This window comes from Osmerus eperlanus, chromosome 11 (genome assembly GCF_963692335.1).
Source record: "Osmerus eperlanus chromosome 11, fOsmEpe2.1, whole genome shotgun sequence".
NCBI lineage: Eukaryota > Metazoa > Chordata > Actinopteri > Osmeriformes > Osmeridae > Osmerus > Osmerus eperlanus.
In genome coordinates this window covers 13823876-13839788 of record NC_085028.1, presented here as the reverse complement: position 1 = coordinate 13839788, position 15913 = coordinate 13823876, and the positions used below count along the sequence as shown (strand labels likewise).

Here is a 15913-nt window from a genome sequence, read left to right as displayed (position 1 = left end):
GCCACTGGTCTTGTGCCGCAGTGACACCAGGACTATAAATAAAGCCTGAAGTCCTCCAAGCTGACTGAAGGTCTCTCACACAGTGGGGCTGATGCAAGACAAAGGGGTCTGTACCAGTGACTAATGGGAGCTGCTGATCTCGATAGCACAGAGGTCAACATCTAAGGACCTTTTTGTGTGTGCTGAGGAGGACAGACCTCAGGTGAGCTCGGTAGGTAGGTTAGGTAGGTGGGCAGAGGAAAACAACTGCAGTGCAGTGAAAACCATCGTGAGTGAGCAGGGGGTGTATAGTTCTGTCATAACCTGACTGAAACTCCATATCACAAATTGAGGGTTGTTGGTTTTGGTGTGATTGTTTGGGTCAGTAAATCTAAATTCGTACTTGCAGCTCTAGTTTACGGCCTTGGATTTTAAGGAAGGGAAGAACAATGCGGAGAGCAGGCGAGGAACTGGAGCCAGACGGTTTACAAGGAGACATGAGGTCAGGGCTTGGGGCAAATAGCAGACAGCTGAACCTCACATTCTTCACCAGAGACAGACCAGCTAGGCCCACCATCTGTACCCATCTGAACCCACTATTCTCTATCCCTTACTCCCATTGCCTGCATAACGAACACACACACATGCGCACACGCAGACACACACACATCCGCACTGTCTTTGAAGAAGAAAAAACAAACAATCCAGAATGCTTCCACTGAAATTTACATTGATGAAATCTGAGTTTGTCACTATATGTTCTGTAGATGTGTGCATAACATTAACAATCAAAATCATTGTCACTCAAAGTCACAAAGACACCATTGCATTGTGGGTAAAGAAGAAGACGGGTGAATCTACTCTGTGTGGGAGTGAGGCTCCAGGACTGGCCTCTGGTAAACTATATAGCTGTCTAAATAAGGCTCGCATGTCCCAAGGAGTCAATGTCCCTCAACATTTCAATTGAGCCCTCCACGACTGCGCTCCATTCAGCTGATCTGATCCTTGATAAGGTACAACCCTCTTCCACTGGGGCCGGGGTTAATGCTGCTCTAGCCTCTCTTTGTGATCTGCCCCGCGACAGGCGTCTGGACTCCTCTTCCGTTGTCCAATTTTCAGCCCTTTCAGTGGGACAATGGAGGGCAGGCGCCTTCTAGTCCACGGCCCTCTCCATCATGTATGGCTCTCGGTGAACGACACAGAGACAATGCTGTGAGAGGGCAAAGGCCAGGGATGCCGGGAGGCTGGGCTGTGACGGGAGAGGGCTGGATGAAACAGAGCCTTCCCTGGGGAGCAGTGTGTCGTCCCCCCAGAGGGGAGCCAGGCTCCAGCGACCCTGCCAGGGCCAGATTGCAGATCAATAAGAAGGAGTAGTGGGTGTGAAACAAACAGCACCTGCTTTAGAAATGACAATCTGTGGAGACTGAAGCCAAACTAAATAACATAATAAGAACCACAGATTGATATTTTAGAGGGTGGAGAGCCTATTCTATGATAGCTCCAGTTATCAATGTCATTATAATATATAACAATACTTAATAATTAATGAAAGAGGTCAAGGTTTATTGGATTTCTCTAATGTCTTCTTGATTGCTCTGATCATTGCTTGCAATGATGTTGCAACCGGCCATGTGTAATGCAACTGACACCTGTATTTACAAAGACCTTATAATAATATAATAACTTGTTTGTGTTAAGCCTGATCGGCCGTCACAACATCACAGCAGCTGATGATCGCAAGAGGGTTTAGAGGGTCGAGCGACAGAGCAAAAAGGTCGAGCTCGAGCAGATGCTGCCTCTGTCTCTTTAAGAATAGATTCTAAGTCTGCCTTGGGTTTTGTAGTATACGCTATGTAGCTAAGCATGTGCATCGATTGACAGTCGTGAATTGGTGGTCTGTCATTGAGTCGCACAGCGCCACGGGAGCTGGAAAGTAACTTGACTTTATCGGCATTGCGTTGTATCATTGTTTGATTTAGACGTTGTTTTTCCTGGTTTTGTCAATGACTTTTTGAGTAAATATTTGGAGTTTCGTTGAACGATTGTAAACATGTTTTTGCGGCCGCACATTACGGACAAAGTGACGATGAAGCTATGTCGCTTTTAGATTATTCGAGGCTATTATCATGCGGTCCGGGAGAGTTTATAAAGTTCAGCGGAACGATTTTGATATATTCAAAGACTACAGCTAAACAAAAGCTTTAAATTGTAATAGCTTACTCTATTTACACATTTGGATACCCTGTGCAACACAATATATAGGCTATATTTATAAACAAGTGTACTTGGACCTGTCAGCGAAGATGAGGACACAAAACTGTGTTATGCTGTTGGTGCTTGCAATCGTCTGTATCTCCCAAGGTAAAACACTGAATCTCTGATAAAAACCTTGACTGCAGCCTACTGTTTACCACGGCTTAATGCATTAATTGTGTGATTATGTGTAAATGTTTTAGCTTTTTTTTTGTTTTTACTTGGGACTGCATGGAAGTGATACACATTTGTTAATTTTCTTTTGGGGAAAAATCGTTTGGGAATCATTTATCGTCTCTGTAATATAGTATTGTGTTTCAGAGTTGCATTGAACCCCTCAACCCCAAACCCCCAAATAAATATAGGCTCTATTGGTCACACACACACGCTGGCACGCACAGGCACATATATACATACGCACACAGGCACACATGCTTACACTGGTGCCATATGGTGTGTGTAGTGAAGTGCATTGCGTGATATGATTCACACATCCTGAAATGTCTTACGCGTTTCTCCAGATGTATTGACCAGATTTATGAACGTCTTGATTGATTTGAATACTCCTGTTATCTATGTTTTGTTACCCAGTTTACAATATGCTATATTAATGGTTAGTCACAAATCCCCTCAAGACAGCTTCCAAAGCATTACATTTTGGACACGTTGGTCGATGTCCAACATCTGTACTATATTTGTCCAAGTGTTTTTTTGTAAATGATCATTCTCTCAGTATTCAAATAAGGAGAAATAGTCCTTGTGTTGTAATGTACAGTTCAGTACAGACCAATGCTGTCTAATCTTGAAAGCAGGATTGATCTAAAACTAAGTTTGCCCTGCCTATTCAGTCTTAGAAGCTGAACTGCTTCCATCGATAAGTCAATGCCTTCCAAGTTGTTTTCAAGCTTGTTTGGGAGTAGATTGTCTGTGTTGTCTTAAACCCCCGTTTGATTGCATAGAAAAGAAGGTCGGGCCACAAATTGCATTCGATTGAACTAGTCGAAAGGCAGAATTGCATGCCTCGGGTTTTAAGATAGACAAAATTGCCAGGGCTTGCTGTCTTCCCTCAACATATTGGATGCTGTCTATGTGATGTCTCTGCAAATAACGAGGCTCGCATGAACTCTTTTTCTGATAGACAGGTCCAAATTACCTAACTAGTTGCTGCACAATTAGTGATGACAAATTGTGGAACTTTCTATGCACTTCAGCAGAATTCAGAGCCCTTACTGTGTTTGTTGTCATACACTAGTGATCTAAACAATCTTTCAACAAAACCAATAATGGAAAAGAAGCCTGCATAGATGTGTGTGTGTTCGGTGTCTCCTCCCCCTAGTTACTAAGTGAAAGCGTGGCTCTGGGTTCAGTAAAGCCTCTCAGAGCTCAACTTAATGAAATGGCCTGTGGATGATGAAACAACAGCACAGCCTGTTTACAGTCCATACCAGGTCTGAGTCATATACACTGAATGATGTCCTACTTCTGATGCAGGGATGCCATCATTGAGATTAGACATGGGGCCAGGACAGTTGCCAAAAACAAAGGCTGCGAGTCCTTTTCAGAAAGAGCGCATGAGATTAGCGCAAATGCAAATTCGTCCTGAGTTGACAGCACTCCAGAAGTACCCGCTCCTCGGCCTTAGGACTTCCACCAGCCAAGGGTGGACGTCACCTCGTTATGTAGATGGTGGAACAAAAAAAAAAGAAAAGGCACGAAAAAAATCTCTGTGGATGGTAACCTGCCCCAGAGACAAGCCTCTGTCAGCTGAGAGTGCTGTCCCATTTACCTCTGGTGTGTCAACCAGGGTCTGGCTGTTTTCAACAGGTACACTCTGCTGTCTTCCCATGTCTCCCCACGGCTGCATGCCCAGGAAGATATTTAGATACCACAGCCTGGGGGGGGGGGGGACTTCTGTTTCTCAACCAACTGTTCCTCAAGGGCCACTCTGTACATGGACAACAACAGCGTTGGAAGAGAAGCAGGAATCTCCCTGACTTTAATTCACACCATATTAGAATGACAGGAGAACACTCATGCCCCTGAGGAGGAAGGGACTGACGCGTGCTTAACCCTTGTGTTCTCCTCGGGTCGTTCTGACCCATCAGTCATTGTGACCCACCGTCGTATTGCGACAACTTTACCGCATACAAAAACAAAGTGAAGCATTTTCTTTTAACCGTCGGGCTGTCTCAGACCCCCCACATTGCGAAGGTTAAAAGAAAAGTATTTTTATTTGGTTTTGTATTGGGTAAAATTGGGTAAACACAATGATGGTTCGTTATGAACCTTTGGGTCATGTGACCCGAAGGCAGCACGAGGGTTAATAGATTTTTTTTTTTTTTTATATTGTCGGAATTTTCGCCACAACAATATTAATTAATGAAAGGACTCCTATTATGTAATGCTACAGCTTGAAGCCATAGGCCAAATATAGACTGAATCAACCGGGTCCTTAAAGATATCACTTGATCTTCCCTATGGGTCAATCACTGCTAACGATGTGTATTAAATAAGGCAGAAATGTATCAGAAGCTACGAGCCAACATGTGTGTGGGAGTCTGTTGATGCAGTTTAAGACAATTCGATAGATGTTCTGTCAGAGTGTATGCTTTTGTGTGCGACTACACTTGCACGGTGTGGGTTATTTCATTATTTCCACGAGTAAATAGCTTTCTTTCAAGTTGTCAGCGAATGTGAGATGTTTTTTTCTAGTGCTGTCATCTTTGCATACATAATGGATGGGCGCACAGTTATTTCACATAATCATGTTGTATGGTGATATTTGAGCAGGCCTTATGTGGAGGAAAATGTTCATATAATGTTAATGTGTGGGAGTCAGGTGGCTGAGCGGTTAGGGAATCAGGCTAGTAATCTGAAGGTTGCCAGTTCGATTCCCGGCCGTGTCAAATGACGTTGTGTCCTTGGGCAAGGCACTTCACCCTACTTGCCTCGGGGGGAATGTCCCTGTACTTACTGTAAGTCGCTCTGGATAAGAGTGTCTGCTAAATGACTAAATGGAAATATAAGTGTGGTTTTGAAAGTCAGTTGTATTCCTGACACCAACATGGACAGTGGGCCTATGACTAAATGGGTTATGACCATAACACGGGAGCAGTTTTTCCATTAGCTAGAGAGATGATAGCCATCACCAGATTCTCTCCCTGCTCAACCTTCTCTCATGGAGAAATCCTTTATCACATTTTGTGAAGCCATGTCATTCACAGGGCCCCTCTCATCTGGAAGGATCCTCAAGGTTACCTACAATTCAATCTTACGGTCAAGCTCTCCTTATGCTTACAGACATTGGATAGTGATGGAGTTTTCTTTGTCACACATTTTTCTTACTTAGAAGTTTGTGCAAAATTAAGACTTAATGAACGTTACATAACAGTTCTGAATGCATCTTGACAGATCATTTTGTGAAAGTGGTTAAGATGTGGCTGTGTTTGTGTAGTTCATCCATTCATGTGGAAGTGTGGGACCATGAATATGCCTCTCCCACTCTCTCTTTTTCCTCATTTGAATTCAATTAATTTTGCACGTTGATTTCAATGACCTAGAATCATATTTTTCAGAGCAAATAAAGTTACACACCACAATAATTCCCCATGAACATTCAACTCTCAGAGGATTCCATTAGAGGCTGTCTAGAGTAAATTGGGCCATGGGTGTTGAGGGTGAGCAAAGCTTTTTAGGTGGCTTCTGGTTTTGTCTCTGATATGTTTTTCTCTTTGTCACAAATATGAAGGGGCTATGTTTCTGTCTTTGAAAGGGGCTTCTACTCACTGCACGCCAATCTTCCTGTCATGAATTGAACACGGCTGTGATTATTCTTCAGAGCCTCATCAGGGGAGAATGCCCAAGGTGCCATAGAGTCTACTCTGATTACACAGCTGCCACGGGAGTGTGTTGATGTTTGTCACACTGACAGATAAAGGTGCCTTTTCAGTGTGGAAGACTTCTTGCTTCCAACAACATTATAAAACACATGGACGCATGGCCTGTTGCCTCCTCTGCGAAGACTATCGTTATTCTAAGTTACAATAACGGCAATATGGGACATAGAGCCTCTTCCCTAGTGTTGTATGTAAATCCCTGTGGAGGAACCCAGTCAGATATTCAAATCACAAACCAAGCTGTGAATTATACACAGGTCATAAAAACCTCCAGCTGGAATTGGGTAGGCTTTGAGAGAGTGAAAACAGCAAACATGACCCCTGGTATCAGCAGGGAGCTGACAGTTAAGAGGGGAATAGTTTAAAATGAGTATGAAATGAGCAATATTTGCTTCACTTGGTTTGTTGTGGTGAGCATGCAGTTTTATATAAATCACCACTTCCAGAAAGGGAAAGAGATAGAGAGGTATTGCCCATTGCAGGCTCCTCGGCATCTGATACCACGAGCACTCATCCACATCCTGCATTAGCTTTAGCTTCCTGGTGGGTGACCTGCAGGTCTTAGTTCTGGGATTGCTGTTTGGATGTTTACCTCAGGTTCATGCCTGTGTTGGGCATGGCCTGATGTGGATCAAATGAGTTTATAAATCTGCTTACTGCTAAAAGCTCTGATTAATCCAGACGCCTCAGATGTAAGTATAATGTAGCAACACGCACAGTATGTCAGTAGGTTGCAGAATTCTGCTCCCGGCATACGATTCTGGTGATGGAAGATTGTCATACTGTCAGAGATTATCCAGATACGGAAGGGAGGGGGGAGGACTACTGTTACTGTACAGTACAGGGTGGCATGGGACCATTGGATAGACACTGCTTTTAGGTCGGCTATCCATCAGTTTAATGGAATTCGTAGATGTTTCTTTATTTATTTTGTATTTCAATGATTCATATTCCAACCTTAGACTTCATATTGTTACAGTAGATGCACAGCAGCTCTAAAAGCCTTGCTGGAGCCTGTAGTTGGGAGTAGTAGTCCTCTTCCCCTGCAGCGCAGAGAGGAACAGTAATGGATCCCAAGAGAGAAACATATGGGAAATTCTCTATTTTCCTGTCTCTCTCATTCTTTCAAGTTAGATCTCGCTCTCTCTATCTCCCCTTCTAAATCTCATTAAGCTCCCCACTAGCTATGTTTCCATAGTACAGGAGTCCTGACTGACAGTGAGATTGACCATTACCATTTCAAATATTTAGTTCAAACCCCTGTGCTGGTAACCCTCTTTGGGGGAAAAAAGAACAGAAAAAAACACATCCCTTCTTCTTCACAACGGGTGGCATACATATTCATGCTGCTTTTAGTTATTATGGTGGAAGCCAAGTTGAGAGTGACATTATTATGTATAACCTTACCAAAATGTAAATAAACATTGATTTATATTGATCTTTCTTTAAGCTTTCCCTTACAAGGTATCATGTGCCGCAGGTAACCCTGTCAATCTTTATCTCCACCTACCAGGGTCTCGAGCTCGTTTTGAAGACTCTCCGCCCCGCATCGTGGAGCATCCCTCCGACCTGATCGTGTCCAAGGGGGAGCCGGCCACCCTCAACTGCAAGGCGGAGGGGCGGCCCACCCCCACGGTGGAGTGGTACAAGGACGGGGAGCGCGTGGAGACGGACAAAGACGACCCCCGCTCTCACCGCATGCTGCTGCCCAGCGGCTCCCTCTTCTTCCTGCGCATCGTCCACGGACGACGCAGCAAACCGGACGAGGGCGTGTACACCTGTGTGGCTCGCAACTACCTGGGAGAAGCCGTCAGTCGTAACTCTTCGCTGGAAGTTGCCAGTAAGGCCCTGTCTTTGACTCGTCCTCCTATTGGATTTTTGGTTTGCTCCGTGTGTGGGTTTGTGCGCATGTATGTCTGCGTGTCTTGTTTTTCAGTATTTAGCTTCGAGTTGTAGGCAAGCTCTGCTAGAGTATCGTGAAGTGTCAGACAGGAGGATCAGGTGAGGACATGCTTGCGTGTCTGAACGAGGGCTTTCATCTCTGCGGAGGTGTGGTTGCAGAGGCGTGCATAGTGCTGTGGCCCTCAAAGCCGCCCACGTGCCACTGTCTCCTAATTGGTGCCAGTGTGGCATGACCCTCAGCTGAAGGGCGGCTCTTTCTGGCATTAGAAAATGGATTAGCGAGCGTGTTGATTAGGGCAAGGAGCGTAACAGATTAGCCGCCTTACAGTCATCTCGTTAAAAACACAAAACAGCAATTTGACTGCGTCTTATCTTCCAGTAGAGTGAAGACTCTTCACCCACGGTCTCTGTAAGTGCCTCATGGCTGGATGACCTCATCTCAAGTCCATGTTCAGAAATAGGGCTGGCCTCTCCGCCTCCACTCTCATATTTGAGAATCATAAACGCTTGTAGCTAGAGCAAACATTTCCGCCACAGAAGATATAAAGCCGTACCGTAGTAATATATATATTTATATTGATCAATTTTCAGTGATTTAGTTCTGATCTGTGTTGCTGAAGATGATACGGTTCTACCAGAAATGGAATGACTCACCCAGACTCTATATGACTAACATCAGCGATGAGTCTTAATCTCACTGCTTCTGGATAGCCTGGGCATATGCTAACACAGTATGGTGGTGGACTTAGCTCTTAACCGCTCGCCCCCCCCCCCCCTCCCCTCCTTGGAATCTGCAGACTGTTGGGTGATTAGTGACCCAATTAGACTGGCAGGAGTAGGGGAGAGGTGTAGGGGGTCAGGTCGGTCTGAGTTGGTGGTCTTGTACAGATGGCGGTGCTGTGTTTTATTAAAGGGAAGTGTGAAGAACAACAGGTGGATGAAAGAAATGCTTTGAAATCTCCTCCTCCCTTTATGAGCTTTGATGAATGATGCTGAATTAGTTTAGTTCTATAACCAATTATGTCAACCTAGTCACTCAGGCCCTCACACTTGGCCTAATTAAGCCAAATTAATAAAGAGATTCTAGCTGTCGTTAAGTAAAGCAGTCTCTTCGTTGTTCAGCTAATAAATTATGATGATGTACCATGTCTCTGTTTGTTTTGCATTAGTTAGATAAGAACATTGTTATGTTACTATTCCCTTGAGATGATGTGTTGTTCACAAAGGACTTCTTTGTTGATGAGAAACTTTGACTTCCACACACCAGCTCCAACTTGGCTCAGACCCAAGGAGTAGAAATACATCCATGTCTAGAGCTGACCTCTGACACATGACTCTTTACCAGTATGGTGGTTGGCCACAAATTCTCTAGGGCTTTGAAATTCAGATACATAGACTTCCTTCCACACAATGAGCCCCCACACTGCACACTTGTATCTGAACTGACATGTATTTCACGCTCAAATGCTTTTTATTTGCTTTGAGGCCCGCAACTTAGAATTCAGTGTAGTCATTGTTGATTTCTTCCACCTCTAAGTACGTTTTCCTATTGTGAGATTCTGTTGTTGTCATGAGTGCTGCAATTCACCAATTGACTTGCTCAGCTGCTGTGTGGAGCCAATATAATGATATATATTTTCTATGAATCCATTCATTTATTCCAGAAAGTGTGTTCCGTTCTGGCAGTTGACTTTTATGTAATAGAAAAAGCAGTATCTATTTCAAAGCCGTGAATGTGAATGTCTGTCTCAGAGAGAAAACAGCCACATGCTCTGAGCTGGATTAGAATAAACTAGGACAAATAAAAAATAAAACTTAAAAGGCTTTAGAGCCAGATGTCTCTCTTTCTCTCTGCTGATGGAGGATTACGAAGGACTGATGTTTTGGGCTTGTGTTCGTTTCTTGGCCTCCGCTAACAGTCTTCTGCTCTCTGAAAACAGACCTGAGGAACATCCGCCTCTCTAGACACAGACGTTCCAACTCGCCAGGTAGTGAATAATTTATTCGATGCCGCTGAGTTGATTGCTGAGCACATCAGAGCTGAGGTCGAACACGGTACGATTTGAGGGGAAGATTTAAGGATGAGTTGATGTACTTGTCCGTGGTCTGCAGGCTGAAGACAGAGGAGTCCCTCTTTAACCTCCGTAAACACAGCCAGACAATGGCTGGATTAAAGCAATCCCTCCTAGTGCAGCCGAAGCCTCTATTAGCTGTCACCACAGGAGCGAGGGGATAGGATTAGACCACCTCTCTAATGGGTTTACTCCTACTGCACTCAGGAACAAAAGAACAATGGCTGACCAGCCAGCGGCTCACTTAAAGATCACTTCTCTGTCTCAACAGGCTCTCTTCCACCATGTGTTCAATTCTCCTGCATCGCCCGGTCACACACAGGGCCCCATCGCTTGCCTGTAACACCAGTCTCCGACAGTAACTGCAGTATAAGCTCATGGTGTGCCCTTGTGAACTCTAGTTCCACTCTATTGTCCAACATCACTTATCCATGAAAACCTGCTTGCATCCCGAACCCTTGGGCTCCTTTCCCAGCACACTGACAAAAGCCACACAATGCACACAATTGTTGTGACTACTGTCACACTCTCCCTATGAGCACTAAAAACTGCAACAGATGGCCTCTCCACTCTGCTAAAGCTGTACTCCTGCTAAGGGCTATATATAGAGCGATAAATATCACTTAAAAAGGCAGTGATGAATATTCTGTGGAGATTTAATCTTTTAATCTGTATATCCATGAAAAAATATAGTTATGAAAATAGATGGAGCTGGCCAGAAACACAATCATGCCCCACCTTCTTTGGATTGCAAAGAAGTTTTAAGCTAATCTAGCTACACTAACAGCATGCAGGACAAATATGAACATGCGATGTTGTGCCTGTGGAGAGAGGGTCAGACTGGTGGTGGCCTGCTCACCGCTTCAGTGCACCTTAGGTGGGACATGCTCGTGTTTACGTGCTGCGGATGACTCACCAATCCCATTCTGAATCCCATTCTGAATCACATGCCAGTGAAGCTGGGCTTAGGTCACTACTTCAGGAGTGCATCAGACTGAGAATATATGTGGACTCCACATCACCGCCACCCTCAACAAAGAGTTGCAGACAGTGATTAAATACATTACTAGCAACAAACAAGTCTTAAACATATGATAGATCAGTGTTGCTGAAGAATTGTATTTGGGACAAACAACTCCTTGAGCTCTAGACGTGGGCTGAATCTGATGCTGAACAACGAAGCTGTTGATCAAGTAGAGGAAACAACTTCTTGGTTTTATTTTGGATTGTAACTTGTGGTGGACAAGGCATTCTGTTGTTGTAAAGATGGGGAGGAAAATATCAGTAATAAAGAGGTGTTTTGCTCTTCTAACACTAAAGAAGTCCTGCCATTTAGTTTTATCACATCTAGACTATTGTTGATGGATATGGTCAGGTGCTACAAAGAAGGATCTAGTAAAACCGCAGCTTGCAAAGCAGCTTGTCTTGCCCTTCGATGCACAATAAGGTCTAATGTAAACAACATGCAAGGCTGGCAGCATTACAAATTTTCGCTAGAAACATGTACTGAATTCCTAATTATTTGTCTAGTCACATTCAGCTCAAACACACATACTTACCCCACCAGACATGCCACCAGAAGTCTTAACTGTTATTAAATCCAGAGCACAAAGCAATTCCCAGTATTGTAATGAGCCATGGTTGCATGGAACTCACTTCCAGCTGAGGTGGTTGAAGCATACCATAAAGCAAGCTTTTAAAAAACTGTTAAGCAACACCTAATGCCACCCGTTGTGCAATCTATGTATAGGAATATTTAGCTTTGTATGTTATACACTCTGCTTTTGCAATTGTATATGAATATGCATAAGAATAAGTTCAGTAATATGTTTGCGAAGAAAATGGTGAGTTATACTTGTTTTTAAGATGTTCTCAGCTAATGGGGATCCCCCCCAAAAAATCTAATTTTATACTCCATTGAGAATTCACCACAAAACACTTAAATAAACAGTATGAAAAATACTTTTTGTATAGTAGGCTTAAGATCCTGGTTGAGGAGGGATCAAATTAACTTGAGTCCAGCTTCAAAGAGTTGCACTTGGCCTTGTTCACTGAGCAGTTTTGGGGGAGGGAGATCAGAAGGCAACTTTCTCCCTGGTGACTGATCCTGCCCTCCTTTGGCCCTCTTTTGGGGCCTCTGTGTATCTAAGATAAATCAGTCTTGGGACTGGGGTGTGATGTTCTTGGTGTGTGTGTGGGTGTGTGTGTCTGCACGCCCTTGCGCAGGCATGGTTTCCTGGCAGAGGGGTGTGTGGGTGTGTGTGTGTGTGTATGTTCCTCTATGAGGTTTTGGGATTAACTCTATGCCCATGACTTCACTTCAGTCGACATGGCTGAGTAACAGGGTCTCTGTGCTCTCGTCTCTGCACCAGACGCACTAAAAATAATACAACGCTTTCAATTACCCCCTTAGCTGTGAGAAGCCTTTGAAACAGACAGCAAAGTGGATACGGTCTGGGTTATTCTCTGAACAGACTGTTGGGAGGGGAGTGTGCCTTGACAGATTATAGCTCATCCATGTCCCTGCAAAGCAGCCAAAAGGGCTTTTTTTTTTATTGTGATGGGGTCTTTTTATGTTACAGGGGGGTTAGGGGTCGGTTTGGGTGTAAACCTTTTTTTGTACATATGTACAGCCAGCACGTACGTCTAAGCTGCATCCTTAAACTTCCCCCAACCAGAACAAAAGCGTTCCCAGCTCCAGAGTGTGGTGATAAGGCTATCAACCAGGGGAGCTGCACTGACTTTCTCTGCACATCGCAGCCGTCAGCATACAGTTGGATTCTGTATATTGAAATCTGGGCTGGAGATGTCACGATATCAAAAATAATGAAAACCCTTTTTGAATATAGATGAGGAGCCGTGTTTTCAGAATGAGCCTTCGCTTTCCAAAACAGATAACCCTTTCTGAATATATATGAGGAGCTGGGTTACATTTCTCAGACAGAGGCTTCTCTTCTCGATATGTTGACGTTTATAAACTTCTCTTTTGTTAAAGTTTAGAATGTCACCTCAATGACAAGATACGGAAATTCTCAACTGGGGGATAAAACGTGTGTCAGTATGATGCATTAAAAGGATAGAATACAGATGCATTTGAAGAAGCCCGACTTCAGGAAGTGGGTGGACAGAGAGTGTGTGACAGATTGACTCATATTGGAGGGGGGGGGGTAGCTGGAGGGAGGAGGGAGACTGAGCAGACTGATCGACAGATGACGACGTCCATCACTGAGGATGATGTGAGCCGGCTCAGGAAGAAGTCCCAGCACCATTTGTCTGCTTCTCTGAGACGGGAATATTCATAGTCGTTTACCCAGGATAATTGCAGCACTCAGAAGTGTGCAAGTCTCTCTTGAGTTCTAGATGGATAATCACATGGATGGCGAGATAAAGCCGGTCTAAAGAGATAGCAGGCAGGCGCCAGGCTCTGAATATTAATGATGTGTTAAGGACAGGACTTAGGTGCTTGACAGGCCTCAGTGTACTGTGTGAGGAAAAGAGATGTTATAAGATATTACACGATGGTGGGCATTGCTCTAGGTTAATTCACAACATATTCTTTGTTAATTGATTAGATTGACTGCTGGCAGGGGTCGTCGACAAGACACGTCCAGTTAGCAGATGGGTAAACTGACCCGGCAAGCAGATGGTCTTTATTGCTTGTTTTCTCTGAAATGAAATGAGCTTGAAATATTCATAAAGATAAAAAAGAAATATTGATCCCATTGTCCAAAGTGTGTGTGTGTGTGTTTCTCAAGAGGTCTCAAAAGACCAGCTTGAGGTCAGAGTTCATCCAATATGTTTCTTCTGTCAGTCAGTACAAAACAAAAGCTCCATAAGGGTCATCTTATGGTCCTCCCTCTCAGCCTGTCCTCTTCTCTCAGAGAAGTTGACGCTGAAGTCAACATGTCAGCCAGACAAACTGTAAGGACAACAAACAGAAAGTCACATCACTTTTATGCGGTCCTGTTTCTCTGTCAAGTTCATGTTGCTGATATGTGCGGTACTGTGCAGTAGCTTGTTCTTAGGCATTACAGACACAGCATCGCATTAATGTGCCAAGCCGTTCTTTTGCCTCTCCCAGGTTAAATAATGAATGGGTTTTGATTTGTTTACTCCGTGTTGGACTGAGAGATGTGTATTATTCATTGCAGCAGATTCGACAGACTAGGACGCGGGCCCAGGCAACATCAAAACGCTGAGCTACTGTACTCAGCCAGCAGCTTGAACAGGCATGCAATGGCCAGAGCACAACACCACCCAATCAGCTCGCTTTCATTGAACCTTTTCAAGGACTCACATTTCAGTCATTCCAGGAATGAGTGAACAGAGTGCAAAAGATGCTAGTGGCAGCCTCCCCACACACTATGGTGTTGTCTTGGGACTAGATGAACCCAGAATAGGATAGACTTGACGGAACATTAGTCTTACTATTCCATGTCTTACACTCTCCTCGTGCCCCTTGCCTCCCCGTCCTTCCCCCAGTCCTGAGGGATGACTTCAGGCAGGCCCCCAGTGACGTGGTTGTGGCGGCCGGGGAGCCCGCCGTGCTGGAGTGCGTCCCCCCGCGCGGACACCCTGAGCCCAGCGTCTCCTGGAAGAGGAACAATGTCCGCCTCGGCACCAAGGACGAGCGTGTCTCCGTGAGTCTGGGATCTGTAGATGCTAGCTTATCCAACCCCATTCACGTCCCTCTGAGTTCAAATGTTCTCGGGGGTTTAAGCATGCACATCAAAGCAAAAACCGACAGTCAGGAGCAAATGTTCAAGCTATATTAGGAACTCACTCGAGCTCCAACTGACAACAGTTCCAGTTCGCTGCGGCTCAGGTCCAAACGATGTCAGATCAGTGGAGTGTCACCAGTGACGCATGATGCAGATCTGCGCTAACTATGATGGAAGCCCTTCCTCTGGAGTGCTGCTGAACTGACGTGTCCCTGTGTGTCGTCTCAGATGCGTGGGGGCAAGCTGATGATCTCCCACACCAGGAAGAGTGACGCTGGCATGTATGTGTGTGTCGGCACCAACATGGTAGGCGAGAGAGACAGCGATCCCGCAGAGCTTGTGGTGTACGGTAGGTTTAAAATCACCCCACGGTTCCTGTGTTTTTGTTGTCGTTTTGGGTGTCGTCGTTGACGACGGCGTGTGCGTGCGTGGATGATCACATGACCTGTTTCGTGGCGTGACTGCGCTCCTGTCTTGGCAGAACGTCCTGTGCTGCTGCGTAGGCCCGTGAACCAGGTTGTGATGGAAGACGAGAGCGTAGACTTCCTGTGTGAGGTGCATGGAGACCCCGCCCCGACAGTGAGATGGCGCAGAGAGGAGGGAGAACTACCCCGAGGGAGGTGAGTTTGACCGACACATAAGCTGACCATACAGACGTCAAAACTCCCTGATTGAATGTCAATGGTAAAGGATTGACAGCACAGCCTCGCACACTCACACAGACTGTGTGAGACAGTGGTATCTGAGATGCAGGCAGATTGACAGAGATGAATATTGTATAGGATTACATACGTGACCTAGAAAGAGTCATTATTCATTAATGCATGCCTTTTCCCAACTAAATGTAAACGAATAAAGAATTAATATATTACCGTGCATAAAACAATATGACCGTTATGACGGCTATGGTTTTGAATGACAGACTGTTATTCCTCCCGACTGTCAGATTTGAGATCCGTAGCGACAACAGCCTGCATGTGGTCCGCGTGAGAGAGGAGGATGAGGGCACCTACACCTGCATGTCTGAGAACAGCGTGGGCAAGACCGAGGCCTCGGCCATCCTGCAGGTGCATGGTAAGAGACCCACACA

At 44.9% G+C, this 15913-nt stretch overlaps 1 protein-coding gene across 3 annotated transcripts in view; it reads left to right on the top strand.

Annotated features, from left to right (window-relative positions):
• The first annotated feature begins 1824 nt into the window (after positions 1 to 1824).
• Positions 1825 to 15913, top strand: part of LOC134029264 (roundabout homolog 2-like) — a 28487-nt gene continuing 14398 nt past the window's right edge. For all 3 annotated transcript variants that reach the window (XM_062473332.1, XM_062473331.1, XM_062473330.1), the window contains exons 1-6: positions 1825 to 2340; positions 7642 to 7968; positions 14585 to 14742; positions 15052 to 15172; positions 15305 to 15443; positions 15770 to 15897. In XM_062473332.1, the coding sequence (XP_062329316.1) occupies positions 2283 to 2340; positions 7642 to 7968; positions 14585 to 14742; positions 15052 to 15172; positions 15305 to 15443; positions 15770 to 15897 (931 nt within the window). In that variant the 5' untranslated portion in view covers positions 1825 to 2282. The remainder of the gene's footprint in view (positions 2341 to 7641; positions 7969 to 14584; positions 14743 to 15051; positions 15173 to 15304; positions 15444 to 15769; positions 15898 to 15913) is intronic.